Source organism: Fusarium redolens (assembly GCF_020744475.1).
Source record: "Fusarium redolens strain MPI-CAGE-AT-0023 chromosome Unknown BKA55scaffold_1, whole genome shotgun sequence".
NCBI classification, from domain to species: domain Eukaryota; kingdom Fungi; phylum Ascomycota; class Sordariomycetes; order Hypocreales; family Nectriaceae; genus Fusarium; species Fusarium redolens.
In genome coordinates, this window is record NW_025763664.1 from 709,745 (window position 1) to 737,703 (window position 27,959).

The 27,959-nt window shown below is 48.0% G+C and overlaps 9 protein-coding genes across 9 annotated transcripts; 3 read left to right on the forward strand and 6 right to left on the reverse strand.

Moving 5' to 3' along the window:
* The first annotated feature begins 2,257 nt into the window (after positions 1 to 2,257).
* Positions 2,258 to 8,063, forward strand: BKA55DRAFT_600945 (uncharacterized protein). The gene is made up of 4 exons (XM_046196550.1): positions 2,258 to 2,876; positions 2,928 to 4,156; positions 4,284 to 4,318; positions 4,728 to 8,063. Exons 1-4 carry the CDS (start codon positions 2,511 to 2,513, stop codon positions 7,835 to 7,837), a joined length of 4,740 nt encoding a protein of 1,579 aa, XP_046055951.1. The 5' UTR covers positions 2,258 to 2,510; the 3' UTR covers positions 7,838 to 8,063.
* Positions 8,064 to 8,163: 100 nt separating this feature from the next.
* On the reverse strand, positions 8,164 to 9,777 carry BKA55DRAFT_496015 (the record flags this gene model as incomplete). The annotated part of the gene is made up of 1 exon (XM_046186337.1): positions 8,164 to 9,777. The coding sequence occupies one exon, from the start codon at positions 9,775 to 9,777 to the stop codon at positions 8,164 to 8,166; it is 1,614 nt and encodes a 537-aa protein (XP_046055952.1).
* A 2,781-nt stretch (positions 9,778 to 12,558) lies between these two features.
* Positions 12,559 to 14,211, reverse strand: BKA55DRAFT_629891 (major facilitator superfamily domain-containing protein). Its single transcript, XM_046196937.1, has 3 exons — positions 13,961 to 14,211; positions 13,813 to 13,910; positions 12,559 to 13,764 (listed from the first exon to the last, which is right to left on the reverse strand). Exons 1-3 carry the CDS (start codon positions 14,139 to 14,141, stop codon positions 12,688 to 12,690), a joined length of 1,356 nt encoding a protein of 451 aa, XP_046055953.1. The 5' UTR covers positions 14,142 to 14,211; the 3' UTR covers positions 12,559 to 12,687.
* A 14-nt stretch (positions 14,212 to 14,225) lies between these two features.
* Positions 14,226 to 17,221, forward strand: BKA55DRAFT_587992 (uncharacterized protein; the record flags this gene model as incomplete). The annotated part of the gene is made up of 6 exons (XM_046194729.1): positions 14,226 to 14,312; positions 14,972 to 15,104; positions 15,173 to 15,787; positions 15,834 to 16,404; positions 16,461 to 16,827; positions 16,874 to 17,221. The coding sequence occupies 6 exons, from the start codon at positions 14,226 to 14,228 to the stop codon at positions 17,219 to 17,221; spliced, it is 2,121 nt and encodes a 706-aa protein (XP_046055954.1).
* A 1,368-nt stretch (positions 17,222 to 18,589) lies between these two features.
* BKA55DRAFT_3175 (uncharacterized protein) lies at positions 18,590 to 20,198 on the reverse strand. Its single transcript, XM_046185668.1, has 4 exons — positions 20,020 to 20,198; positions 19,451 to 19,960; positions 19,289 to 19,402; positions 18,590 to 19,241 (listed from the first exon to the last, which is right to left on the reverse strand). The coding sequence occupies exons 1-4, from the start codon at positions 20,149 to 20,151 to the stop codon at positions 18,789 to 18,791; spliced, it is 1,209 nt and encodes a 402-aa protein (XP_046055955.1). The 5' UTR covers positions 20,152 to 20,198; the 3' UTR covers positions 18,590 to 18,788.
* Positions 20,199 to 21,132: 934 nt separating this feature from the next.
* Positions 21,133 to 23,211, forward strand: BKA55DRAFT_548027 (uncharacterized protein). Its single transcript, XM_046191082.1, has 3 exons — positions 21,133 to 21,258; positions 21,379 to 22,092; positions 22,176 to 23,211. Exons 1-3 carry the CDS (start codon positions 21,225 to 21,227, stop codon positions 23,120 to 23,122), a joined length of 1,695 nt encoding a protein of 564 aa, XP_046055956.1. The 5' UTR covers positions 21,133 to 21,224; the 3' UTR covers positions 23,123 to 23,211.
* On the reverse strand, positions 23,212 to 24,305 carry BKA55DRAFT_548029 (uncharacterized protein). The gene has a single exon (XM_046191083.1). It carries the CDS (start codon positions 24,132 to 24,134, stop codon positions 23,220 to 23,222), a length of 915 nt encoding a protein of 304 aa, XP_046055957.1. The 5' UTR covers positions 24,135 to 24,305; the 3' UTR covers positions 23,212 to 23,219.
* A 502-nt stretch (positions 24,306 to 24,807) lies between these two features.
* On the reverse strand, positions 24,808 to 25,769 carry BKA55DRAFT_731479 (acyl-CoA N-acyltransferase). The gene is made up of 2 exons (XM_046201203.1): positions 25,357 to 25,769; positions 24,808 to 25,310 (listed from the first exon to the last, which is right to left on the reverse strand). The coding sequence occupies exons 1-2, from the start codon at positions 25,661 to 25,663 to the stop codon at positions 24,904 to 24,906; spliced, it is 714 nt and encodes a 237-aa protein (XP_046055958.1). The 5' UTR covers positions 25,664 to 25,769; the 3' UTR covers positions 24,808 to 24,903.
* A 223-nt stretch (positions 25,770 to 25,992) lies between these two features.
* BKA55DRAFT_600968 (uncharacterized protein) lies at positions 25,993 to 27,773 on the reverse strand. Its single transcript, XM_046196551.1, has 4 exons — positions 27,137 to 27,773; positions 26,981 to 27,085; positions 26,695 to 26,928; positions 25,993 to 26,645 (listed from the first exon to the last, which is right to left on the reverse strand). The coding sequence occupies exons 1-4, from the start codon at positions 27,314 to 27,316 to the stop codon at positions 26,019 to 26,021; spliced, it is 1,146 nt and encodes a 381-aa protein (XP_046055959.1). The 5' UTR covers positions 27,317 to 27,773; the 3' UTR covers positions 25,993 to 26,018.
* Between the last annotated feature and the right edge of the window lie 186 nt (positions 27,774 to 27,959).

Sequence of the window (27,959 nt, forward strand, 5' to 3'; positions counted from 1 at the left end):
ACACCTGCATAAGGAGGAGGGTTTCAACGGGAGGTTTTTAGAGGCGATCACTACATCGGTTCAATCATCGCGATTTTTCAAGGCAAATGGTGTTGATACTGGAGACATTGTCTTGGTTGAAACGCCATGTCTCGGTGACGTCGATATTTTGGTTCAGGGTAGCTTGTATGAACATGCAGACATGACATGCAGGAGATGCCATGAAGTTGTGTAACCACTGGTCCTGATCTTTTTGTTTCCAGTAAGATTGAAATACCTAGCTATGTATCTTTGTGGCTTTCTTATAAACCATGGTCCCTCCGTGTCACTTTGATGATCGTTTTTGCATAAACATATGTTAAGGAAGAAGAATGCTTGTCAAAGGGATGTTGCCCCGAAATCAAGACCGTGATGGACGTAGGGGACACATCATGAAGTTTAGGATAAAATACCGCGCAGCCATATATTATTTGGAAGGATGCTCACTGTCAAATGAATTCGACTTTCTGACATTGGCTTGGCGAAAGGCTGAGAATACGACACTGGCTTCAGATCAGGGCCTTACTGTTCAGCTCCAGGGTGCATGCATCTATAAGCAAGGCGGGTTATAGAGCTATGGACACATAAATTCAATAATACTAACTCAGGTTTCATCTGACTTTCGTGTTGCTTTCGCCTGAACATGAACTTAATTCACCAAAACCTATGCTGCTATTTACAAATGTCAGGTAGTCATCATCATAAATAGATCAGGAGCTTTGTTGTTCACGGGACAATTGAAACCATAGATGTTCCGAGATCCGTTTATCCTTATCTCAAACAGGTAGGCATCAGCTTATCTACTGGACAAGAATGACCGACAGGCAATCTGTTGAGCAACTCGGTCGTTCGACGCCTAGAATGAGCTACAAGTGCTGCTTAATGGCGTTATCTGGGCCGGCGAGATAACAATTGCTGCCGATACTTGAGAGTGGAGAGCTCCCGAGAGCTACCAGAATGCAGACGCGCTACGCATGCGTACCTTGTGTACCTCACCCGAGCTTGGAGCTCAAAGTGCCTGGCGTGCATTGACAGAAAGCAAAGCACTGGCCAACGTTGAGCCCCAGATGTTTTGGATGCCTGAATGATTTACCGCGAAATAGCTTATCAATTTCGCATAGTGAATCATGACGTCTTCTCTACCGTGTTGTCTTTCCAAGGAATCGAATCTCCCAAGTCAAAAGGTCACTTTAACCCTGGGAACGGACTGGGATGGTGAAGCGCTGCTGCTGGCGTTGGCTTGGAGCGAACAGCGCTTGAGAGTCGAATTGAGACATGGGCATGCTACACCGGGCACGTGCCAGGGACGTCGTCTGACTCGATGGATCAGGCGGATTAGGTCAGTGGGGGCCAATCGGAGCCAAGGCGCTCCCCGCATTCTACGTTTTAGCACTGGGTAGAGAGACACCTGTTTCTGGTCGCAAACACCGCAAACTGGAAGGTACCTGACTTGTTGAAGCTCACCCTGTCTGGGTGGATCTTGGTTTCGGCGCGAGCAGGATACTTTGATCTGCCTGAGGTAGCACAGTGTGATGGAGCTTGCGTATCCATGATGTACTGTATCTGTTTATGGCTGAGTAACTGTAATGGATCAGCCTTGAGGAACGAATCCTCCGTTGGAATCAGAATGCTACTCGGATATCACGAAAAAGGACACTTTGTAACTTGTGAAGTATGATGGAAAGGTTGAATCGTTAGCGAATCAGTAAGTATGAGAAGTAAATCTTGCTCTCAACCTCCAGTACAGTGATGTCGTGTTCGCTCCCGTTACCGAGAGCCTATCCATGAACCATGACTCGAAACAAGGCGGACAAACACGACCGGGTTGTCAGCCTTCGTCAACATGAGGCAATCACTCGCCATCAGTTGACTCTCAAACGATCAGAAGCGGTGTATGGATACTCGCATAATCACTGTATCTCCTCGACTCTCAATAAAAACACCCATAACAGGCTCCTCAGCTTCATCATGACCATTCCTCGGGTCAAGACGGCTGAATTGTAGCCCGCCTCGGCCTTCTAAACTCAGTGCATGGTCAAACTCTCACACGGTCCGTCATGAGAGCTAAGAAGTACCTGGCTCAAACAGGTGCCGTTATCGCATTGCCTCGGTGACGGCCATTGGTCCTCTAGCACAAGCACTAAACCAAATACGGTACTCAGCCACTGTGTTATCGCCCATCCTAACGATGGATGCGTCACACCCTCCTGCCGGGTCCCCCAGGCCCGCTGAGGCAACACTGGAGCTGTCGCACGCTGTTCGTGCTTTGCTTATCTACCCCAGGTGCTGCCGCCATCGCTTCTTCTTCCTTTCATCATCTCATCCATATCCATCATCTCTCTCCCCATCCTTTGAAGTATCGATCTCGTCTGATTCCATCTATTCAGACGGTCGAGGACATCAATTTGTCCATTTGTTTTCTGTCTTTGAGTCGCAGGTAGACCAAAAACAAGCTTTGTCGCTTCAGCTTCGTCATTGCGCCTTTCGTCACCATGAAGTCCGCTCTCACTCTCTCCATGGCGGCTGTCGCCAGCGCTGCCTCCTTCAGCGTCGGCACCGTCCACGACAAGGCCGCTCCCATCCTCAGCTCCATCGATGCCGAGACCATCCCAGACTCGTACATCATCAAGTTCAAGGACCATGTTGATCACGCCGCTGCCAGCGACCATCACATGTGGGTTCAGGACACACACAAGCAGGGCGAGACTGAGCGCCTTGAGCTGCGAAAGCGCTCCATTCCTTTCACAGACAAGACCTTCTCTGGCTTGAAGCACACCTTTGACATCGGTGATGCCTTCAAGGGCTACGCCGGTCACTTTGATGAGTCCATGATCGAGAAGGTCCGAAACCACCCTGACGTAAGTACCTCCGATTATGCCTCATGATCATCAGAAGCTAACATCCACCAGGTCGAGTTCATTGAGCGAGACACTCTTGTCCACACCATGGTCCCTGTTTCTCAGAACATGATCACCGAGGACAAGTGCGACGGCGAGACCGAGCGACAGGCTCCTTGGGGTCTTGCCCGTATCTCCCACCGCAACACCCTCAACTTCGGTACCTTCAACAAGTACCTCTACTCTTCCGATGGTGGTGAGGGTGTCGATGCCTACATCGTTGACACTGGTACCAACGTCGATCACGTTGACTTTGAGGGTCGTGCCCACTGGGGTAAGACCATTCCCTCTGGCGACGCCGATGAGGATGGCAACGGTCATGGTACTCACTGCTCCGGCACTGTCGCTGGTAAGAAGTACGGTGTTGCCAAGAAGGCCAACGTCTACGCCGTCAAGGTCCTCCGATCTAACGGCTCCGGATCCATGTCCGACGTTGTCAAGGGTGTCGAGTTTGCTGCCACCAGCCATCTCGAGCAGAAGAAGAAGGCCAAGGACGGCAAGCGCAAGGGCTTCAAGGGCTCTGTCGCCAACATGTCTCTTGGTGGTGGTAAGACCCAGGCTCTCGATGCTGCCGTCAACGCTGCTGTCCGCACTGGTATTCACTTTGCTGTCGCCGCTGGCAACGACAACGCTGATGCCTGTAACTACTCCCCCGCTGCTGCCACTGAGCCCGTCACCGTCGGTGCCTCTGCTCTTGATGACAGCCGTGCCTACTTCTCCAACTACGGAAAGTGCACTGACATCTTCGCCCCCGGTCTGAACATCCAGTCTACCTGGATCGGCTCTAAGTACGCCGTCAACACCATCTCTGGTACCTCCATGGCCTCTCCCCACATTGCTGGTCTCCTCGCCTACTACCTCTCTCTTCAGCCCGCTGAGGACTCCGAGTACGCCCTTGCTTCCATCACCCCCAAGAAGCTCAAGGAGAACCTCATTTCCGTTGCCACTGAGGACGCTCTCTCCGACATTCCCTCCGACACCCCCAACCTGCTCGCCTGGAACGGTGGTGGCTGCAGCGACTACAAGAAGATTGTTGAGGCTGGTAGCTACAAGGTCAACAAGGCTGCTCCCTCTTCTCGCGTCGAGGAGATCAAGCACGCTGTCGAGCAGGAGGTCAACCTCGTCTCTGGCAAGCTGACCACTGGTGCCAAGGAGCTCGGCTCCAAGGCGGAGAAGTTCTCCAAGAAGATCCACGAGCTCGTCGATGAGGAGCTTGAGCAGTTCCTCAAGGAGCTCAACCTGTAGGATCTATAATCTTATCACTAGGTGCATTGGGTACACATTTTGTTGGGATTACGAATTGGTATGGGTCTTTTTGGTTTGGGTTACATGACATTGATAGGGGCGCTTGCTCTCATTGATGACCAGTTGTCATCACATTGTGCGCTTGAATGCATGGGTTAGTCCATGGGGCAGGCTAGATTTAGGCTTGCTCATATTACAATACATCTCCTTATTACAAGAACATTTGCTCCAATCGTGATGTGTGTTTTATGTGCTGTTGTCCATGTTGGTGCTGTGACTCTTAGTGCAGACACCTGTAACATGCCTGCCGTCGCTTTACTGCTAATTCGCGAATAGTTCCTTCCATCTTCGAACCAGACAACATCGCTCCCGTTCCTTCCCCATGTCTAGGTACCATCAAGCATGTTGAGCCACTCGTCTACCATGTCTGCCCTTTCGTTCTATCTCATTTGGTGCCATTACCAACAAGGTATTACTCTATCCTTCTTACTGTTGTTTTCGAGTCTACAATCAGCCTTCATTTATACCAACTTCTTACTTGCAGATGCAAATCCGAACATTTATGAGAAATGCTGCGACGTAACAGCTCTCGAAAGAAGAATCGCCGCCCACTGAGTCGAAGCAAATCGACCAACTCTGTCGTTCGCAGTCCCATCCGTGATCTTGAGTCCATCAATCCTGCGAGGGCTGAACGAGACGCCAACATTGCTGCTGTAGTCTCGTATCAGCGAGCTCAAGATAGAGATAGCAGTGAGGGAATGCCACTCCCCCGAGACCCTGCGAGCTTCTACCCCGACAAGAGTGATGGCACTGGCAGCGTTGTCAGACATAGCCTCGGGCGGACTGACAGTGCTCTTAGCGGCCATGGCAGTTCAAACATCGCTCGAAAGAAAAGCGTTCGCTTTACCGGGCCATTAGCTCACCCACGCAGAAATTTTGCATCAAGAGCGAATGGTGGACGAGATTCTCCGACAAAAGCAACTTCTGCGATCCATGCTTTCGGGAACGCAAACGCCAGACCCTCATCCACGTTGTCGTTGCATAACGAACGACCAGATAACTTCTCCCTTACCCGACGTTACCTTGAGACCCTGCAGCCACCCGACACGTGTTACAACCCAGAAGAAGATGCTGTATCGATGGCTGCATCTTACAAAAAGGTTAGGAAGTCCCGGTCGATGTTGACTTCGTCGCATGCCGAGACAGGGACCATTTCTAGCAAGACCTGGTCTGCAAGGACTCCTCAGCCGCCTACAGTGTCCCGACGTCTGCCTACGAATAGCGAAAATGAACCGCTAAAGGATGCGATGCCCCCCAATGCAAGTCTCAGAGCTTCTACATCAATGAGCTTCCTCAAAACCCGGCGACGACTGGCGGCGTCACGCTCAAGCAGCCGCGCTGATGATCATGATCTGGCAGTTCAACTTGCCAGAGAGAGATTCCGGCAGATTCAGGAGCAAGATGCCAAAAAGAGTCAATCGTCTTCTTTGCTACGACCAAAACACACTCAAAGCGAAGGGTCTCCCTTCCGAAAATCCATGCGCGATAGCAGCAACAACACGGCAATTTCTTCGACCCTCTCTACCATCTCGGGCTCAAAGCAGCGAGGCATCCGAAAGACGGCGCGCAAGGTATCTCATGGGCTCAGATCCCGATTGCGAGGGCTTTTCGGTAGAGGAAAGAATTCCGAGGACTCGAACCAGCATGAACAAGAACAAGTCGCAGTGGAGAAGGATTCGGACGCAGAGAGTTGTTTGCAGATCGGGGATGCTGAGTCGACCGAGGAAGCCTCCATGTTTCAGGTTACATCACATATTCCTTCTCTGCACGACGTACCGTCCAACCAGCAGCTCAGGTCTCGCAAAGGCAGCGTCGAAAGCTTTGGCGATGGCGACCAGCATATTCCTGACGACAAGTCTCGTGTTACCAGCTGGACGAACTCAATGACAAATACAGTGACAAGCCATGGAACTCTTGGAGATTGGGAGAGGCAGCGCCTCTCTGTGATTAAAGAGAATGGCACACATATTCCTTCATCAGATCGATCGATCGAATATTTGGAGCAGCAAACTAGAGACATGATTGCAGACATGTCGGTTGACAGTGAACGTGTCTACTCAGCCCTCATGGAGCGACTCGCACGCAAAGAGTTTACGGATAGGGTCCAGCAATCTCAACCAGGCTCGGTCAAGTCCAGAGAAACGAACACTGGAGATAGTGATGGTCAATCCATCAACAAACAATGGGACTGTTCCACGATCCGATGCGTTCGGCCTGATGATAACATTATTAGGGACCACGGAGATTCTTCGCGAAGTTCAAGTTCAGCCACTGAGGTCCCCGATCATGAGAACAAGCACCAGCCCCAACCCGGCCACACGTCTCCAATCGAACACACGACTGCATTGGATTGGAGTGACGATAAGACTCACTCTGAAAACGAGCATACTAGTGTTATACTGCAGGGCATGGAACCACATAAGACGATCACCCAGAGAAGCTCTGCCTTCTTTGCAAGCCCATCTTGCCAATCCTTTCGTTCCCCGAGTCCCTACCGCCGCGCGCTGCGAGCCAGCCAGATGAACTCCTCTGAAGACGAACAAGGCGCTTTGCAAGGATCACACTATCTACATTCGCTGTCGACCTTGTGCCTTCCTATGCGTCAAGACAGCAACCAATCTTCAGAGAAGGATTTGCAGGCAGGAGATACGGAGAGCGTTTACTCTTGTGCGGCGGATGATGTCGAGTCTCTACCTCCAGCTTCAGAGAACACCTTGGGACAAAATGGGGCCTTCAATTACAGTAATTCTGGACCAGCGACAGAGGTCCCTGCCCATCCGTCATACCGTCACCACCAACGAGACACATCGACGGCCAGTTCAGTAGAATGGAAGACTTGGCTTAGCTCAAAAGTATCACAGCTCGAAGCCCCTTTGACACCCACCAAGCGAGAGAAATGGGACAGCGTTCTTCCAACACTGGGTCATGTTAGAGAAAACGCTTCCATGGGCTCAACACCTGAGCATTTCGCACCTACGAAAGATGGCGCAACAAATCGCAGCCCTCTGAGCAACGTCAAGGGCAATGCACAAACCTTTCAATATGGAGGCAGTCCGGAAAGATCTTCGCGCCCAGTCTTCATAGGATATGACGAGAATGCAGTACCAAGTTACAAAGCCAGTACTTGTACCAAAGAGCGGCCCCCATCTATACCGCCCAGGAGCACGTTGCGAACGGTGCCTTCTCTGCCAAGTGTCGGCTCAAGAGGATACATCCCAGACACAGGCTCGGTGAAAGAGATGCCCCGTATGCGATCCCTGAATACAATAGGACGTGTCAATTCGACCCCAGAGGAATCCATCAACAAGAGACGGTCCCGAACACGCGTCACTGGTTGGCAAGGCTCACCAACCAAGTCAAGCCCTGGCGTTCGTGCCGTTACAAAAGCTCAACCTCCTAGAACTGGATCGCCTGCTTTCCGAGGGGAATTTGGCTTGAAGTATCCGATCGGATCTCGGGCAATAGAGAGGCAACAGGGAGACACGATGAGGGATCGAGAGTCGGATGCTCAAGCGATGGGTAGCAAGACGATGGTGGACCTGTTTTTGAGTAGCCGGCGGAACCAAGGAGATGGTAGAAGTAGTGGATTTGGCAGTTCACCAGCGGCATTTCTTTGAAGGGCCACATGTGCGAGTCGTTAGAGTACTTCTGATATGGAGAAGAGTAATGTTTAGTGAAGGAGTGGGCAGTTATGCTGTGGCAGGTCATTAATACTCTTGTATATATCTTAGCTGAGGAGTCGTTGACAGCAGGGCTTTCTTTCGTATCAAGGCATGTCTTTACGCAAACTCATTGAGACAATATTGTGAAGAGGTCGCGCAACCGCTTAGCATTAATTGAGGCCGGATTCTTGAGTCACGCCGTCAACTGAGGTATCGCCAATGCATCTGACGTGTGTCTTGAATTAAGATTAAAGAGAACGTGTATTCATTACTATTAGTATCTACTTATCCTGATCGAGCGGACAAACGTGAACCTCCCAATACTTGGCATACTCCTTAGGAAAACTCTTCTCCCTCTCCTTGCTAATCCACTCCCCATACTTCTCATGCGTAACCGCCTCATCCAGCACCCCATTCTCCTTCTTCGTCTTTGTAAACTCCAAAAAGTCTATTGTAACCTTAACATACTCCCCCAACGCCTTCTTCACATCAGCAGTAGCACCAGTCGCAAAGTTGAGCAGCAATGGTTGTAAGAGCGGTGCATCGGTTACACTGGGATGTGCCGTTCCAACACTGGTGAGAAACCATGCGGAACCGACTTTGTCGCGAACGCCGCGTACGAGGTCGAGAACGGTGTCGAAGTGAGGACGGCCGAAGAATATACTGTGTGTTGAGGACCAGGAGTTGGAGTGCACGACGAGTAAAGGCACGGGAATGTTGGTGTTGAGTTGACCGCTTGATTTGCCGGGGTCGAGAGCGATGCCGCCGATTGCGGGGTTTGCAGCGGTGGTGTTGGCTGTTTTGAGGGCTTGAAGAGCACCGGTTGCACCGTAGGAGTGGCCGTTGATGGTGAGGTGCTTAAAGTCCAGACGATTTGTCCATCCATCCAGAGTCTGACCTTCGCGTCGAGAGCTCGAGGCGAAGATATCCTTGCCCTTACCGTCATTGACATCCTTCAGAACACGAATAGCCTGCATGATCTCCTCCGTGCGAAACGCAAGCTGTTCTTTCTTGAGCAACGTATCGTTCATAGGCGGCTCAGAAATAAGATCACCCTCCTTCAAGAGAAAAACAGGTCTATCCTTCTTATTCTTGATCTGAACCATACTACCGGGACAACTTCCATCGCGATGTTCAAGCGCAGCGATGACGTGGCCCCGACTAGCGAGTTCACCGAGATAATGCGTGTAATCCGTTCTCGAACTCACAGACCCGTGCGAAAACACCATAACTGGAAACTTCTCCCCATCAGATCCTAAGAGCGGAACGTCGACTTTGGCGGGGATCTTGATACTGCCCACGAGAACCCAGAGCGCAAATGTAAAGATCGGTCGGATGATGAAGTTGTTCACTCCCGCAGCGCGCGCATATCCCTCCGCTGTAAGGCTCAGTGGCTTCGGCACCCAAGGATGCAAAGCACCCTTTGACTTGGCGCCCTCGACAGCAGGGTAATACACCGTAAACAGCACACTCTCAACCTCAAACGCCGGCTTTTTCGTACTCTTCAACAACGTTTCAGACAAACGCTTCGGTTTCTCCAGTGGAATCTCCAGATCAATAGCTCCTACGTCATGCGGTCCCGAATAAGCCGGTAATCGCGATGAGAAGAACGGCTGCCATGTAATGAAGCAATAAAGCACGTAAACACCGATAATAGAGCACGCGACATATCGCCATGTTAATCTAGGACGGAGGACATGTCTAAGATGTTGTGCGAACGTTTGTAGGGTTGAGGTGATGCGTGAGAAGATGCTTGATGGCCGGGGATCGAGCCAGCGCGGTTTAGGCGCTGGGGGTTCCATTGTGAGCGGAAGATCCGGATTGGAGGAGGAGTCTGAGAAGGGGGAGTTGAGGCGATTGAGTTCTAAGTCGATTGAGTTTTGAGACGGTGGCATTTCTTGAAGGATGAGGATGATGAGTCGATGATGAAGGTAGAGGAAGTGAAGTGATGCGTTGAGTGTTTCTTGTTAGTGAGTGATGAGGGTGGCGATGACGCAAGCGGGTCTGGTGGCATTCGGCATTTATCGATTGGAGAGGGGATTATTCATCAAGAATAGAGACAATAAACTTCTTGGAATACTTTAAATACTGGGAATATAACCAGTCGTGATGGATTAGATGCTTTTTGATGACGGAAAATGGCTTTGTAGTACACATTTGCTCCATCACGATGAAGGTTGATCACAAAACACAGTGTCAGATATAGTGCATATTGGCCCCAGCTACTGTCTCACGACTGAGTCGATCAATAACTTAATGATGAAAAGAAATACGAGATATTGTTGGATTCAATGTCCATACGATGAGCAAGTGCTATACAGCGGTAAATGGAAACGCTTGAACTACAGTCATTACAACATAGATGCACTTGCTTCGCTGCGTGGCTGTTCGCATTCACCCAACTCACATCATTTACATGCACACATACTTGCACTTATGCGTAATGGTTTCTCAAATGAGAAATAGTTGTTAGAGCCTGAAAATAAAATGGGAAGTTACTGCTGAAGAGACTGTGCGATTTAACGCCTCAGTTGGATTTGCAATCTGCTTTCCCAGTCACGTTTGAGAAGTGTTCAATATGAGTCGAGTAGAACAACACGAATGAAACCACAAGTCATAGTGCAAGTCATTTTAAATGTTGCCATTTGCAATGTATAACTTGAGTTAGATTTAGAAACCGGCCAGGAGCTGAGGAAACTGAGATAGTAAGTATGACAGGTTCTGAACAAAGAACTGATCTCGTTATTGAAGTTCGAAGAAATATGTTGCAAGGACGGTGGTTGAAGGGAGTTCTTGACACATGCTCGATATATCAGCTATCATTGAGTTTCTAGTTGAGTAAGACGTTCTAGGAAATGCGTCCTAGCCCTCTCAACTATATCAACCTGGAAACGCATACTGTTGCTGAGAAAGCAGTAACAGTTGCCATAGCTTGGGCTAAATACAAACAATACGTACATGGTCTTCACTACCTGTTAAATACCGCTTCAAACTTCTATTGGTTAGCTAGTTATGAGGGATGCGGAGACTATATCTGCAGAAACCCCGGACAGCCACAGTTGTAGTCAGAAACCCGGATCACGCTGATGACATGGTGATGCTGGAGTAGGTGCGTTTGACATATTTGGAATTCAAATCTCTCACCCCACTGAGAGAAGAGAATCGAAAGTGAAGCCGCAGTTCCCGGAAACAGCACGGTGACTTGAAGGGTGGCCCGTAAATACCGCGTTTAGCTATCTCATAAAGTTCACAAGACCTTGTCGACGATCAAAACTTCCAATTATATACCGCCACGCATGGCATGTGAGAAACTTAAACCTACTACGTCGATTAGACACCCGAGTTATTCGCGTTAACGGGCGCGTACAGCTCATATCGTAGCATTACGCGGGTGATGATGGACATAACTTGCAGTAGTATCATCTGTCACTTTTCACAACCCCTCGATTCACAAACTCAAAATAATCTCCGTCTTGTATAATATGAAAGACGTTGCATAAATCTGGGGCAGATTGCATTGATCGGCAAAGTTGCAGGAGACTGGATGATATGATCTGACATTCGTGGAACCCAATATGGATAATATATTAACCATCTCCACCGACCTCGGCTTATTTTACCAGTTCTCGGGATAACCATCGACGATCGACAAGAGACTCTCACACTCTATCGTGCGCCAAGACATTACGTACTCCAGATCGGGTGCGACGTAGTTGAAACTCTCTAAGCGATCATGCATGTACCCCGTCTCTTAGATGCGACCCCAGACAACGACATGCGATGATTGTGACACGACTTGGAAAAAAAAGATGTGAGGCATATTAAGAAAGGAGCCAAGAAAAGAAAAGAAAAGAAAAGAAAAAGGCATCGTGCTCATTTTTACTCTATATCGTCCGTGGTATTCCGTCGTCATTCTAATTCCAGCCATTCCAACCATTGGTATCAAAGCCCTCCCAAATTAATCCGTCCCATTCCGTGATCTCAGCCCCTCCCGTCAGCCTACACCTCCATATTTTGTACCCGTTCACCGGAAACACACACTGAGACAGTCAGTCAGCGTTGATCTCAAATCCCCCATATTTGTTATCGTTACGTTATTTCTCTTAAGCCGGACACTTGAGAGATGTTGTTTGCTCTGCTTTTGAACCCAGTGCTGTCGTTGTAGTAGTTTGAGGATATTTGTGGCAATGTTTATGACTGTCGAGTAACGATTGTATCTCTTGGATCTCGCATTGTAAGGAGCTGATCTTTGACTTGAGGACTGCGTTTTCAGTCTTGTAGTCTTGGCCACGGGCTGTTGTTGATGTCGCGTGATCTGCTGCTTGAAGTGCCATGTTGTGTTGTATTAGCGATGATCAATATTCTTAATCCAAAAGAGGTGATGATATGAAAAAAAGAGAAAATATCTCCCCCTTTGAAAAGAAATGACATGAGCGATTAGATATATACACAGTACCCTTAATCGAGTAATTATCAACGATCCCGGGTTAGCAGAAAAAGAATGCAGTCTAGAAGCCTTTTCGGCCGAATGGCTCACCGAAAGACTCGCATAAGAATGGTGTCATAAGCACTTCATCGACCCCGTTTTCTAGTGTCAAAAGTCAGACTAGGCGTGTCAGTTGGACCCTGCCATTGGCGTGCACCCGTTTAATTCCAAGGGTTTCAATTTAGGTTGAGGGCTATTTCATCTGCCGAGTCAGGCATTTAGGAATCAGATCTAGTGGTGCATGGTACTTTTTGAGCCTATAGATCGACGATCCTGAGATCTGGTCTTGTCATCCATGTGTGTATGAAGTGTGCATGAATCACATCCATCCAACCCTTCTAAAGATAAATGTCGCACCACTGGCCAATGCCGTGGCACCGGTAAATACAATCAGTGTGCCATATCCCGTTCCGTATCCACCTGCTGCTTGGCCCTGCCACGGCATTCCCTTTATCAACGCTCCACTTAATGGGCCGGATGCTATGTTTCCTATTCCTCGTCCAGCTGAGAGGACGCCTAGCACCATTGCCGGATCAAATGATGTTCCGCTGGTTCGAGTGTTTGAGGGAGCTGATGATACCATTTGCATGATTCCAGTCCAGGCGGATGTGTATGAGCCGGCAAAGATGCCGTAGAAGATGCAGAAGACATACAGAATGGGCAGGTTTGTCGAGAAGCCCCAGAGGAGAAATGTGCTCAGTGTCGTACCGGCTGCTGAAATCATGAAGCAGTCTGTAACATGCAGCCGATCTGTAAGTGCACCCATGGCAACGCAACCAAAAACTGAAGCGACATTGATGAGCAGAACCGTAAGAGCAGATGCAAACGACCCCGCTCCAAGAGCAGTCCGAGCATACGACGGAAGATAAATCCCTGGTAAAAAGAAACCCAACGCTTGAGCAATATTTGCCAGTTGATGAAGCAGAAAGTTGCGTCTCAACGCAAAGCCCAACTTGAACGGGTTGATATGCCTCGTCGCAGAGTACGGCAAACGCGGCTTGATGAAATACGCCAAAGGCAACGTCAGTATAAACAAAGAAAGCGACCAAATTCTCAACGTAGTACGAAATCCGTATTCATGGAGAAACTTCTCAAAGAGAAGAGGTAAAGCGAAGCCAGCGAGGCCGGTACCAGACCACATGATTCCGAACGCAAAACCCTTACGTTTTGCGAACCATTCGTCCATGTAAAGAATACAAGGACAGTATGATATGGAACCACCGATGGCGTAGAGGACTCCTTGAGTGAGGATGAGATGAGTGGTGTTTTGGGAGAATGAGCTTAGGGCGAGGGCGATGCACATTATGAAGAGGCCGATCATCGGAGACCAGCGGCTTTGTTTTGGGTAGAGACGTTGGAGGCTCATTGTGAAGGGGAGGCCGAGATACATGATACCCTGAGGATTTGAGTGAGTGGTGATGGATGCGGAGGCGATAGAACATACCATTGCACAAGTACCGATGACGGCGATGGCTGATGATCCTTCAAAGGGGGCATTGGTGCTGTAGTAATCCTGAAAGACGCCAAAAGCAAATGGGAAGCCTATCAACATGGTCAGTGGACCGATACCAGCAAGTTCAGATGAGACTCACCCCATGTAAGAGCCTCAACCATAAAAGAAGCCGCCAAGAACAACCAAGCATCCTTCCCACCATCCACAGGCGGAAGAGAAGAAACTTCATTCTCATGAGTGCTCGTGAGGTCAAGACCCGAAGAAGTAAAGCCCTCCTCACGACCGGGGTTTTGACGCAACTCAATTGAAGTCTGGCTCATGATTGCTACAATTCCAAATGTTTAGATTTTTTCTTGGCTTTGGTATTCGGGGATTAAATTTTCTTATACGTAGATAAGTTGCCGATGATCGGCGGATGCGCCCTTGATCTGACATTGACATCGGGTGGCTTCCGGAGTGGAGCTTGGGGCGCGGACTACAACTTCAAGAGCGTATTGTGACATTGTACGACATAGACGTCTTTCTTGATATATTTGAGGAGATAATGGGTTAGACTTGGGTTTTAATTCTATTTTGTTACCGATCCTTCAAAAGACTGCCTTTTCAGCTGTAAAAGAACCGGAGTAGATCTTATGGAAGGACCTTTTACGCCGGAGGAGGGATCAAAATGTTTATAGAGCTATATAGTATGATCTGAGATATTTCGATATGAAGCTGGACTAATGAATTATTCTGATTGCGTAGTACACTGGTGCCGTCCCTGACCGAAATGTTGAGTTGAGTTATCAGATGAATAAGCTGAGGACGGGGACTTGTTGCTCAGCCTTGTTCAGCTACTCGAATATCTACCATTGGGGAGATTAAAGATTCTTACCACCGTTGACAATCAAGCATTATATCCATTGGACCCCTCTGAATTAATTGTCTGGCATTGCAATTGGTTCTATTGCCTCCTTAGATAATAGCAGAGAACTTAAGACTTCAATCCTATCTTATAAAAACAATCAGATACATTTAGAATATTTTAAAGATATTTTACTCCACTAAATCTATCCTAAATTATCCTAAGATACTCTAAATCTATAAGTCTTCTGGCACCCCGAAGCCTCTCCATCATGATGATCGGAAGTCGGTCGTCTCCACTATAAAGTCTCCCCCAAAACCGAGATCCGAGAACCGGAGTCTCAATTTTATCCGCTCTTCACCTTCCCCAAAGCCGACATCCCGCTCATTCCCGCCATATTCAGAGCCATGCGATCCAGTTTATCGTGCGAGCATTGCCGGTAAGATCCCTATAAACACCCATTGAGACCCTTGACCTATATGGCTAACTGGGAGATGTGAAGAAAAGCAAAGGTCAAGTGCGTTCACACCGGAAGTGCGCCTTGTCAACGATGTCAACGACTCGGAACATCGGGTTGCGAAATCACAAGACCGGTTGTGAGATCTGCTAAGAAAGCTGTGAGGAGAGCGCAGAATGAGGCGAGTTTGACGCCGAGGGATGATGTCTCGGTGATTTCGAGCACGTCGGGGTTTCAGCCTATACCGAGTCCTGTTTCGTCAAGGCAGACGACTTCATATCATGCACCAGATACTGTGGATGATCATCTCACACGCTTACCAATTGGGATAATTCTGAAAGCTCTGAACATATTCACTGCCAAGTTCCCGGAGTTGAGGATACTTCAAGCATCTGCTTTCATCAAGGAGTATCAAACTGCTCGGTCCAAGGAGAGCAAAGCGTTGCTAGCGACAATTCTTGCAATTACGAGGAAACAATGCTCCATTGTCACAGGAGATTGGTTGAGAAGTTTAAAGAGTAGCGAGTGCTATGCATCATACGCTTGGAGTACTTTATCCGATGCTATTCTTCAACCACCAAAGGTTCAAGTTGTGCAAGCTTTACTCATCTTGACGCTGTATGAGTGGGGAGTGAGAGAGTACCACAAAGCCTGGATGCACTGCGGTAAGTTCCTATTTACCCCAAGGAAAACTATGCTAATGCTATGGAGGAATTGCAATACGCATCATGCAGTCACTTCACAGCTCCCGAGTCAGCCCCCATCCTCTCGACATGTCTCAAAACAACGACACAGACGTCGTGGCCATTGCAGTAGAAGCTCGAACATACTGGGCCTGCTTCATCATGGACTGCACGATCAACTCCGGAACATATAACCCCCGCATGCTTCCAATGTCTGAGATGCACAAACTCAAAGTCCCTCGACCACTGAACTACACCGACTTTGCCTTTGGCTTTGACGCTGCATCACTTAATCATATTTGCACTGGTGATCTTTCTGGACTTGCACAAAGCTTTGAGACGATTGCGACTGGCTTTGACATTTATGCTCAGGCAATGTCATTTGTCTTCAACAATGGGCGATGTGCACCGGGAATGTGTGCACCTGAGAATTGTCCTTGGGTTCCTGGATCAGCTTGGTCTCAGTGTCGAGATAGGTTGGAAGAATGGAGGAAGAGTCAGCATGAAAGACTTTGCTATCCGCAGCATAGTGTTGTGGTGCATATGACTCTGGGACATGGGGAGTCGTTCATTTACTTGAACATGCTGTACTACTTGAGGTGAGAAGTGACCATCCAGAAACTGATGACAAGGAATGGTGCTGACAGTCTTCAAGTACTATCATGCTTCACAGAGAATACTTCCCTTTCCTACCAACCGCAGACCTTACACCTCGAGGTCCCGTCGACCCTCCTCTTCTGGAGGCAGAAGCACCACCAGGTTGGTGGGATGAAAGTGCCAGAGAACTCTTCAACGCAGCTGAGCAGATCGCCTCTTTGCTCCAAGAGGCATCCGAGTGCGGTATTCCACTAATGACTCCCTTTTCCGGATTCTGTGCTTTCACAGCATGCTTTCTCAACCTCTACGTGTTTCGGTTTCCCAGGATGAACCTCAATCGAAGCTCAAAAGCAGAACAGCTTATGAATTGGGGCTTGGAGTACCTGGAAGAGTTCCAGAATGCTTGGGAGCTAGCTGGAGGCTGGGTAAGTCTCACTATCCCATTCACGATTCCAAAGCTAACAGAACAAGATCAAAACGATTCAAAACTCATCACTCTTATACAAAAGAGCAACCGAAGACGCAGGACGATACCGCGGCAGATCAAGAGCCGATTTCGAAACTCTACACCAATCAATTCATGAGTATCGAATCGTCGATAGGTCGGATCAACATTTGCAGCAGATCAGCCATGCAGATCGAAACTCACTAAGACGGGAAGATGAGACTGAGGTAGCTAGACAAGTTCAAGTGCCAAGTGGTATGGGGATGGCTGTGAATGCTTCGGTTCCGGATCCGTTTCCGAATTGGTGGTCTATGTTGCAGGAGGTGGAGTTTACGGATGTTGGCAATTTGTGGAATGGGATGCGTGAGCTATAATCCGGGGCATTCCTCATAGCTTGATTGGAGAGGGATATGGATACTTTGAATGAACGTCGGGTTTAGTGAGGATGTGTCTACCTTCCTCCCCGTGAAGAGGTCAGGGACAGGGGCTATAAGTATTCCGCATGATGTTGCATGAGTACCACATATAAAAGACATTTGTAAAGCCAACAACTGCCTAGACACTAGCAGACATCAGCATCTGCTGCATAAACCCAGAAAAACAAACAAGGCTCGGAAACCCTCGTACAGATTCTCAGAGTACCAAGAGTCATTATTGGTTGTTCAACTGTGCAAGTTGTGCCTTTACTTCCAAGACGAACATTCGCTGAAACGAATTTAAATTTGGAAAGTCTATCTTAAGAAAACTGCAGTAGAAACGGTTGAGCGAATCGGTAGTTTTGCGGCAACCCGGCAGTGACAAGGCTTCGTGACATGGTATCTGAAAGGAGAAGCGGAACCGAAATTTTGCAGCTGGTGGGTTACATCTGAGTTGCAGATTGGGAAGTTCTGAGTCGAGGGGGCAGTATCGTACGAGGACACCGAGTCATGGCAGCATAAGAAGCGTATTATAATATCACGGTCCAGAAGAACTATTTTGAACCTCTGACACCCCGAAACTTAGAAATGAGACATCAATATCACATTGAAGGCCTCGTTTAATAGTTGCCTAAACCTGCATAACATCGCCAAGCGGCCAAGACAGGTTATATCGAGAAATACGCAACGGTCACCCCGTACGCAAATATACCGAAGTATTATAACCCGTTTCAATAAGTCAACGGAGATTTAACCCTTACAGAGATTTAGTTCATGCGGATAATTAAACGTTACATGCAGATCCTGTTAACCTCCGAGCTATTACCAAGGTTCAGAGGTATATCTCACCTGTATCTGTATCACGGCAAACCCCAGGCATAGAATGCTACCCCAAACTGAGCTTCATCCAAGGCCTTAAACTATCGTGTAACGACCTCTTTCCTATTATGTTTTGTGATTAGACATGGGATCCTTCAACGGCCACCAGTTTAGTTGCACTGAACTCGGAGTACTTTAGCCTGATTCAACTGACCACTGTATTCTTCACTGTACCAGATTGATATTAGTTATAGCATTGACAAAAGGATTCCGCCTCGGTTATCCAAACCGTAGATTGATCTTCAACACTCCTCAAACAGTACGCGCTCGGAAGTTCCGGAACTCTCCTTTTTCTACCGCATCTTTGATATGTCAGGGATTTATGATATCTGACAGAGCTTCCGCTGAAGATACGCTAAAACCTTGATCCTTGCAAATATACTCCACCCACCGGATGTCGATCATCCGGGTCTCCGCGGGCTTACGAGTTGCTCATCAAATCCACTTTGAGTGGATAATTTCCCAAACAAATTGCGACGCAAAATCTTCCAGCACAGGACAATTCGAGAAGGTCTTTTTGCATTAACATTAATTGTTATAGTATAGTTGTAGAAAAGAATAAGTCCTTGCGGCCAAGTTACTCCCATCTCTAATTCTAGCGCTAGTTCCCTTTTCTCATCATTGATGCCCAAGCCAAGCCAAACCCTTATGGACTCCTTGACACACTCGTCTTGTACCCCCAGTCATTCCCCTCCGGCCCTTTCCTCCCACGATCACCCTCCGTAGTAACCTCAGACTGCACGCTGATCTCCTGCGCAACCACGATACCGCCCCCAGCCCCAGCAGGTTTCCCAGCTTCAGGGAGGATGTGCTCATCGCTGGCCCAAGCCGTGGTCTGGGGAACCGTTGCTAGCGGGTGCGAACTACCTGGTCCTCTGCGGCGACTAGTGTTGAAACGGCTCCCGCCCATTTCGCTGCTGCGGAGCTGGTGGCTTTGCGATGCGGATTTTGTGCCGCGGCTGAAGAGCACGCTGAGACCGATCATGCTGGCGCCTTTGCGGATGAGGGGTTGGATTATGGGGAGGTTTGTGACGATTATTGCGACAAAGGTTTCGCGGCATGCCCATTGACTACCTGCGACTGCACCATCTGGACCGGCCTGACATTGTTAGTTGATTGGTCTTTTGTAGATGCTGTTGGACTTACTGTGAGAATTGTCACGGCGCGAATTGTACCCGCCATCATGATGAAGAGAGCACCGCTGAAGAGGAGCATGAGCGTGAGCCTGCGTCGCAAACTAATGTTGACGCCCCAAAGAAGCTGTACAAAGTCAGTTCTGAGTATCATCGCATTAAACAACGAACTTACAGGTAGTGGAATAGATAGCAAGTAGATATCCGTCAAGATGTTGGGAATAACGACAACCAACACATAAGCCGGCGATTTTGTCGGTTGGCAAAGAAGTCCAGGGTCTGGCGAAACTTGCCAAAAGTGATGAAAAGGCTGGCAAGACAGTAGAATCGTAAGCGCAACAACAGCGTATGTAACACCGAGAATAATATATGCGATCGTTACTCGAGTCTTGAGATGCGTCAATCCAGAACTGTGAAATGTCAGCAAATACCCCCAACACCAACAGCCAGAAACATACGTGAGACGCCCATAAAAAGCAGTAACGCAAAACTTGAGCGACCAGAGAATACAAGCATAAAAGGACCAGCCTATCACCTGAATCTTCGATCCCCAAACCCGATTATAATGCTCTTCACCGTTCATATCGATGTTTGCGCGTTCTTCATCCGTCATGTAACTATTCGTAAGGCCCTGGAACTTCGCACCGACGAGATATGCTGCTACCGTCTCTGCAGTGAAGACAAGCTACAAAACACAGGTCAGCAAACGGTCCCGTGCATATGCAGGTGAAATGCGCCACTTACACCTGTAAAAGGCATCAGATAATCATCTAATTGCCATCCTCCAAATCCAACTTGTCGAATTCGTACACCCATTCTCACTCCAATGGTGACGAGCCCCAAAGAGAGGAGGATGAATTGTTCCTCGATACCCATGTTACCGAATCTTTGGAACAAGATCTGTGAAAGCAAAAAAAAAAAAAAAAAAAAAAAAAGGAAAAAATTATGATAAAGAACAAAACAAAACACAAACGTAAGAGGTAAAGACGGCACAAGCCAAGTTTATTAAAGTGAATCCTCCTCGCCACTACCGACGGGAGCAGTTCCGAAAACCTGCATCTGGCATGTCTGCTATGACAATAAAGTTACATCCCCCTCTACCGAACCCTTCTAAAGCTCCTGCTAAGCCTGCAAAGACCATTAATTCAGGTATAGTTCACTGACCCGTGCGGCTCCGCAGCCCCTGCAGATCGCACATATAACATGGCGTGCAAGGTTTGCTTTACGGAGCATTCATCTGTGTTCGGCATTGATCTTCTTGTGCTAGTCATGCATTGGCAAGGAGTGATCCATTAATTGAAGACGGGAGACATATAGGAACGGGGATCGACCGCAGCATGAGTAATTATTCTTCAGGTGGTTAATCTTTTTGACCTGACATGTGCGTCTGTAGATCTTGTTCAAGCCATTACTATTCCCGTGACTAGTCTTATGTGAGACCCTGTTCGACAGTGGAGCTATTTTGCAAGAGTCAATAATTACTGTCAGACTTATCATTGACAAATAACTCTGTGGCTTGTAGGGCGTAAATTGCATATTTGATATACTTCTGCCACCGTAAGCGGCGAGTTGAGAAACCTGTCAGAAGGTGAAGCCACGCCCGAAACCAAACCCAACTTACAGGGTCTAGAATCTTGGCGTGTAACCATGTGTTGGTTCGACCACAGCATTATCTTGTTTGACACCCATTTCGTTTCATTGTGTCATCGGGGACCTTGTACAGTATGAGACGCCGTTGCACTAGAAGCCCCAGCCTAGTCTATGGAGCTAAGCCAACGGGTGAGGAGAAGGACTGTAGATCATATATATTCTCAGAAGACCCCTTTCCCCTCACTCTTTTTTATTGTCTCTTAATTCAAAATCACCTCATCTTAACATTTGACATTATTACAACCGAGCCAGAAACTATAACTTGATTCTTTATTATCCTTATTATCCAATTGGTCAATATGGCTTCATCATTCGACTTTATCGTCGTAGGAGGTACGTCCAACCGCCTGACTCAATCCTCCCCCCCCTTCACATTTAGCCCATTGCCTGAGCACATTCGATCTACACCACTAAACAACAAACCACCATTCTAACCAAATTTTCCTCCCGCAGGCGGCCCAGCTGGTAGCGCCCTAGCAGCCAACCTCTCCCGCACCCCGAAAAAACCCTCCGTTCTTCTCCTCGAAGCAGGCGGCACAAACCAAGACCGCGACCTCCGCGTCGACGGCCAACGCTGGACCACTTTTCTAAACCAGGACATGAACTGGGGCTACAAAACGACACCCCAAGAATTCGCCAACAACCGTGAACTAGATTACTCACGTGGCAAAGGACTCGGTGGTTCGAGCGCTATTAACTTTGGTGTTTATAGTATTGGTGCTAGAGATGATTATGAAGAGTGGGCGCGCATCGTAGACGATGATGCGTATCGCTGGGATAAGATCCATAACCGCTATAAAGGTCTAGAGACTTTTCATGGGAAGCTTCCTGAGGGTGTTGATAAGAAATATGCTGCGCCTAAAGCGGAAGACCATGGTTCTGAGGGGAAGCTTCATGTTGGGTATGCTGGCGAGTGGGAGAAGGATCTTCCCCCTGTGCTGGATCTTTTTGAGAAGGCTGGTTTTCCTTTGAATCCTGATCATAATTCTGGAAATCCTTTGGGAATGTCGGTTTTGATCAACTCGAGTTGCAAAGGACGGAGATCAACTGCCAATGATCTTTTGGAGCCAAAGCCTGAAAATCTTACTGTTTTGACGGATTCTACTGTTCAGAAGGTTCTTTTAGAGGGGAACAAGGCTATTGGTGTTGAAGCCAATGGCAAGAAGTGTGAGTCCTCCCTTGTTTCTCATACTCAAGCTGTGGATGAGGATATCTTGACTTTATGAGTTCACCAGGCCTAACAATCACAGACCTCGCCTCCAAAGAAGTCATCCTCTCAGCTGGAGCTCTCAACACCCCCAAAATCCTCATGCACTCCGGCATCGGTCCCAAGACCCAACTCGAACAATTCAACATCCCCGTCATAAAAGACGTCCCCCGCGTAGGCCAAGGCCTCCGCGACCACATGTTCACTCCCCTAGTCTACACCCGCAAACCAGGCGACACCGCCCGCGACACATTCTACGGCGACAAAAAAGCCATGGACGAAGCCCTCGAGCAATGGCGTCGCGACGGTACCGGCCCCTGGACGAAATTTGCCTGCGAATTGGGCATTGGCTGGTTTAAGCTCGATAAGCTTGTTAAGTCAGCAGAGTTCAGGGCATTGCCGCAGAAGGAACAGGAATATCTTATGAAGGAGACGGTGCCGCATTATGAGATTCTTACGCACTTTCCTATTCATTGGTTCATCCCTGACTTCCCTGACTCTGCTCTTAACTACTCCTGCATTCTGGTGTTTTACTACAATGCTCAGAGTCAAGGAGAAGTTACCCTTCAGTCATCCGACCCGAATGTTCCTTTGAAGTTCGACCCGAAATTTCTGGCTTCACCATTTGATCGTCGTGCAGCTATTGAGTCTTTGCGCGATGCATTCCGGCTCGTCAAGCATGATGGCTACGCTAAAGATAACGTGGCCATGCTTGCAGGACCGCAGGGTGATTCAGATGATGAGCTTTTGGAGCATTGGAAGAATACTATTTCTTCGAGCTGGCATATGACTGGTACCACAAAGATGGGTAAGAAGGGAGATCCCGATGCTGTTGTTGATAGTGACTTCAAGGTCATTGGATTCGAGGGTCTTCGTATTGCGGATATGGGTGTCGTTCCTGTTCTGGCGAGTTGTCATATTCAGTCTGTTGCCTACGTGACTGGTATTACAGCCGCTGAGAAGCTCATCGCTGAGTATAATCTCGCATAGGTAGTTGGGAAACAGAATAGTTCAGCTTAGCGATGTTTAGAGCCCATTTACCAATGAATGATAGAATACTCTGAAGTGCAATATACACTCATATTGACTATATATATGGCTTCACGCGACCATCCAGATCACATGTCCTAGCAAACATAGGCCGTACTTCACAACCAGTAGGATGAAGAAGCCCATCCAATTCATTATATTCGTAATCAAGAGCATCCTGCCAGATGGACACGTTGATATTCCGACCTCGAAAATCCCCCTCCATATGATCCTTCCATTTAAAGTTATTCGCCTCAAACCATACCCCCTCCGCCTTCAACGACCACCAATACCAGCTCTCGATAAAGTTCCATCCAGTATCACCAGCATCAGGGTCCTTGAAATCGAACAGATTAAGCTGGACTTTCAAGAACAATTCTGGCCATTTATCCTTGAGTCTCTTGAGATGTTTCTCCCAATGTTCAACGTATGATATCCAGTATCCGAACCAGAAGACAAGTTTGAGAGTTGTGACAGAGGGCAGCTTTGATTTCACAGCGAGAATATCGTTGATGAGCTTTTGGGGAAACATCTTCCCCCCTCGGCCTTCATGTTCCCAGAAAGACCGATCCTCCACGGGATCTTCATCTTCATCTTCTTCAAGATCGGAATCTGGATAATAGGAGATAGTCGTCTGGGACATTTCAATGATGAGAGTTTTGGAGCGTTGCTTCATCATTTTTGAGCAGGCAATCCTAGGGACGATACTCCAGTCTCCAGTGGCATATGTGCTCGGTTCTTGAATAGGTATGACAATAGAGTGGTTTCTGTAGAGCCGAGGTTGGAGATCTTCTGATATGACTTTATGAATGTAAAGAAGAGGAAAGTTTTGCGGAGAATAAGCGGTTTGAGACGTAAAGGCATTGCTGAACTCGACGTCGTCGAGGACGTAACTATAGATCATGTCCCGGACCTCCCGGGGCAAATGTAGAAACGAAGGCTGAGAATCCATGGCTGCGAGGGAATTCAACATGCCTGGATTTTGGGACGAGAACTGGCGTTCGAGTGAAGAAGCGTTCTTATATCAAGAGAAGTATCCACCGTCAAGGCTGAAATCCACCGCTAACGGGATGGTTGCCTAGGAATGGGGAAAATTGAGATTAATTAGCCCCCTTTGCACCGAATGAACTTGAGACGATAAGAAGCTAGCTTGATCAAAGTGGTACGATCAAAATGAGATATTACCCGAAATCCACGGTTCAGAACATGAGGCTATTCAGGGGGAAAACAAGAAACTTGGACTAAAGGTTCACCCTATACCAAGTTCTGTGTGGTGATTATAAGCTCTCAACCACAGGTCTCAACTGCAAATAACACATCTGTTCACCCTATACAATTAGAGTTGCCCCAACCATAGCGATAGAAACACATGTACTGAGTCGATCCAAAGGCAGTTCGTATTACTGCTGAAGATCGTCGAGACATCTGAACGCTTAGCTGTATTAGATGATTTAATGGCCTTGACCTTGATGCGTTGGTGGCTACATAATCTTCCATTTTCAATAGCCTCCTTGGGAACAAACAGTAGCCTTTAACCAGTATTAGGCTTTCTTGATAACCTAGATAAATCAGAGAAGCGTTTTGAGTGTGAGAAGAAGATATGAACATATCTCAAATGCAGGTGCATCTCAAATACTCTTGAAAAACGCACCGATTAATTCCCGGATATGCTGCTGAGTTATCAATTCTGTCACTCCTGTTCTTCTCACAATTCCCATCCCTATAGGAGCCCACTGGAAGTGTCACTTCTTACTTTCAGGCCACTTCCAAAAGATATTAGATCCCTCAACATCCGCCAACGGATTCCCTTCGCCATCCTTCGCAGTCCCAAATTGTTCATCAAACCCGCATTTTCTGTAGAAATCGTCTTTGCCCAAGGCGCTCACTACTGAAGCGCAAACTCCTTCATTCTCCGCCTGGTCAAGACCCCATTGCACAAGCCTTCGACCGATGCTCTTCCCTTGAAAATCTGGATGTACTGCTAAAGCTTCGAGATACCACGATTCAGCACGCTTGCCGCTCCATATTGAGTCAAAGTGGGGATATGCTCGCTCAATGATGTCTTCTTCTTTGGGGTCCACGGCTCGACTTGGTTGGGCCCAGGCGTGAATCTTCATGGCGACAGAAGACAGAGGTTTCAGCAAGTTGCCTGTACATGTTAGCTCTGATAACGACTCAAGGAGAGATATACTAACGAGGGTCGAAGAACCATAGATCAAACCTTTTACCCCCTTCACCAAGTCTTGCCCACTGCGCAATTCCAGCAACGACCTCTTTACCATTCTCATCCTTAGCCACCGCAACGAGCCATCTCCAACGATAATCCCAGAAATTGACCCGTGCGCGTCGCAGCCAGTACAGATCTACATCGTCAGGGTACTCGTTCCGATTCGGGTGGATCAGATCGCCAAAAAGGTTATCCCCCCAAAAAGCCTTTGACATGACATTTGCGATCTCCGGAAGTTCCGAGTAATACGCATCGCGTAGCACGATCTCGGACATTGCGAGTCAGTTGAAAAATGATCGTGTGAGCTTCCGTAATGAGGATGCAACATCCAGGAGTCTTGTATTTCTTGGGAACTGGTCTGAAACGGTCCAGAACTGCTGTTGGCTGGGTTTTCAACATGATCCGATTAGCCCGCTTCAATCCTTGTCCCCAGGTCCTTTGCGTTTTTTTTTTTTCATATCCTGGACGCTGGAAGGGTTCCGCGAACCTGGCGTGACACGACATGGATGAAGCCCTTGTACTTGCATATGAAGCTCCACTCCCACTACATGTCTCAAGGCATCACTGACTCAAAACACCGAGAACTTTTGTCTGAATCAAAACAGCATGTTGATAATGAGTTGGTTTGGCTTATCGTTTTGTAAATACATCTTGTTGATCCTCATACGTGACATTCCACGCAACCTCCTTATTAATGATCAACTCCTGACTCCCAGCTCTTGAACTTGATCCCTCTTCGGACACATCCCGACTATTACTCCTGCTTGATCTATGTGCCGCGGTAGTTTGGTTTGACACCTGATCTGGTCTCCAATTCGCGCTATGAGCTGTCGCTGTCGCCGACGCAGCATTCGTAGAGCGATTGTTCCGTAGTGATTGAAGTGCATATGCCTTGCTTGAACCCGACATAGTAAAGTCAAATGCGACTGGGAAGCCCATACCGATGGAGAAGGACTTGAGGAAGTTCTTCAGGTTGGGCATGGTCGCGGAGATAAGAGACCATGCGATCATGACTTGTTGGCAGATGAGGGTGTTTGTAACGGCGAATTGAGGTTCGAGAGATGATGGGTATCTTTGAGAGTATGCGAGATGAACGGAGGAAATGGCGATGAGTGGTATTCGGAATGAGAATGCCGTGACGACTTGACATTTTCGGGCGAAGGAGATGTTGACGGACCACGAGAGGTGAAGAACGAGAAGCCAGGTCAGTATTTCGGTCAATATGTCGATCGCAGTGATGACGCCCCAGCGCACATTCTACCAACAACAATTAGACTCGACTTTGAAGGGTGCAGATGTCTCATACCTGATCTGGGCATTGCTTGACGTTGTTCACAGTCAATAGAGTCCCGGCGCGGCAATTTACAAGCCATGCCAAACTTGAGCCGACGCCCCATAGTGCAGTGAACATCATGAGTGCCACGCAAACCATTTTATTCTTTCCAGGCTTGGAGCTGATGATGCGATGGATGAGGGCGAGAACAGAACATTTCGCGAGACTGAGCGCTAAGAGACAGAGGATGACAGAGGCGATCATGCACTACCGACGAGTATGTCAGCACACGAAATCAACGGTAGAGAATGACGCTCACCTTTGAAGATATCGCCCATTGCTCCGACGTTGTAATCGAGTTGAACTTCCCCAGGCCATGACTCAATCCAATGAAAACTGCAATCGCTTGAGCTAGATGTAAAACCTATCAAGTCAGCATCCCATGAAAACACCTTCAATCACATGTGTTTCTCACCGTCGCAGCAGCAAACAAAATGTCATCGAACCCAAACATTTTATACTTGATATAAGCCCTTGCCAACGCAATAAGCGAGGTGTAGATCAGCGACAAGATCGTCACGATCCATAACTTTCCCGCATGATCGTTGAATGTAACGGGAGCAAACCGATATAGACCATCTTCGCTCGCATCCATGTTTCAAGATCTGCGAAACTTGGAGAGAGATGTGAGGGAAGAGTTCATTACATCACATGGCAGAGAGCAGGTTTATTTGGAAATGCAGAATTATTAAACTTTTACTCATCCTTGAACCTCTCAGACTCTTGGTATTGGCATTCATGGGCTCGAACCAACGGCACAGCAGTTACCTCGCCAATTTCCGGCATCGTATCCTCGAAGGATTTTCCGCTGAAGATATTTCTTACGTATTCATTGGTGACGGCTTCACATGGGGGCCCCTGGTTAGTAGATTGGATCATGCAAGCCACGGCATGGGTGAACCAACAGAGGAAGCAATTCGTAAGATGTGGTGATTGGTTTAACCGAGAAGACGGAATATTACTCACGCAATGTTTGTGACTGCCACGACGAGATCGACGATTCTGTTGGTTTGAGTTTAAGATGTGGCTGATCTTTAATGGAACTACATTCTTCTCCAAGCTTGAGTGTTTGACAACGTGGTGAGACCTTATGAGGAAAAACTTCATTTTGGCTGAAGTCAATGCCTGTGACCGCCAAGACTGTTAGTCCTTTGTGCCGCATAGGCTCCACCCGTGTTCCTGACACCAAGGCTCCTCTTCTCGAATGACTCCATTCTACTTCGCCTAAACATGACCCA

Excerpts from the sequence above, each read along its gene's own strand:
- BKA55DRAFT_600945 (XM_046196550.1), top strand. The coding sequence starts at position 2,511 with ATGAAGTCCGCTCTCACTCTCTCCATGGCGGCTGTCGCCAGCGCTGCC. Across the intron at positions 4,157-4,283 it reads TTCCTCAAGGAGCTCAACCT|TTGTCATCACATTGTGCGCT; the intron begins GTAGGATCTATA and ends ATTGATGACCAG. Across the intron at positions 4,319-4,727 it reads GCGCTTGAATGCATGGGTTA|AAATGCTGCGACGTAACAGC; the intron begins GTCCATGGGGCA and ends AACATTTATGAG.
- BKA55DRAFT_629891 (XM_046196937.1), bottom strand. The coding sequence starts at position 14,141 with ATGAGCCAGACTTCAATTGAGTTGCGTCAAAACCCCGGTCGTGAGGAG. Across the intron at positions 13,911-13,960 it reads GGTTGAGGCTCTTACATGGG|GCTTCCCATTTGCTTTTGGC; the intron begins GTGAGTCTCATC and ends CCATGTTGATAG. Across the intron at positions 13,765-13,812 it reads TCATCGGTACTTGTGCAATG|GGTATCATGTATCTCGGCCT; the intron begins GTATGTTCTATC and ends TCAAATCCTCAG.
- BKA55DRAFT_3175 (XM_046185668.1), bottom strand. The coding sequence starts at position 20,151 with ATGGGTATCGAGGAACAATTCATCCTCCTCTCTTTGGGGCTCGTCACC. Across the intron at positions 19,961-20,019 it reads ATCTGATGCCTTTTACAGGT|CTTGTCTTCACTGCAGAGAC; the intron begins GTAAGTGGCGCA and ends TGTGTTTTGTAG. Across the intron at positions 19,242-19,288 it reads GCGCCGTGACAATTCTCACA|GCCGGTCCAGATGGTGCAGT; the intron begins GTAAGTCCAACA and ends TAACAATGTCAG.
- BKA55DRAFT_548027 (XM_046191082.1), top strand. The coding sequence starts at position 21,225 with ATGGCTTCATCATTCGACTTTATCGTCGTAGGAG. Across the intron at positions 21,259-21,378 it reads CGACTTTATCGTCGTAGGAG|GCGGCCCAGCTGGTAGCGCC; the intron begins GTACGTCCAACC and ends TTCCTCCCGCAG. Across the intron at positions 22,093-22,175 it reads TGAAGCCAATGGCAAGAAGT|ACCTCGCCTCCAAAGAAGTC; the intron begins GTGAGTCCTCCC and ends TAACAATCACAG.
- BKA55DRAFT_548029 (XM_046191083.1), bottom strand. The coding sequence starts at position 24,134 with ATGTTGAATTCCCTCGCAGCCATGGATTCTCAGCCTTCGTTTCTACAT.
- BKA55DRAFT_731479 (XM_046201203.1), bottom strand. The coding sequence starts at position 25,663 with ATGTCCGAGATCGTGCTACGCGATGCGTATTACTCGGAACTTCCGGAG. Across the intron at positions 25,311-25,356 it reads TCTATGGTTCTTCGACCCTC|GCAACTTGCTGAAACCTCTG; the intron begins GTTAGTATATCT and ends TAACATGTACAG.
- BKA55DRAFT_600968 (XM_046196551.1), bottom strand. The coding sequence starts at position 27,316 with ATGGATGCGAGCGAAGATGGTCTATATCGGTTTGCTCCCGTTACATTC. Across the intron at positions 27,086-27,136 it reads TTTTGTTTGCTGCTGCGACG|GTTTTACATCTAGCTCAAGC; the intron begins GTGAGAAACACA and ends CTGACTTGATAG. Across the intron at positions 26,646-26,694 it reads TCAAGCAATGCCCAGATCAG|AATGTGCGCTGGGGCGTCAT; the intron begins GTATGAGACATC and ends TGTTGTTGGTAG.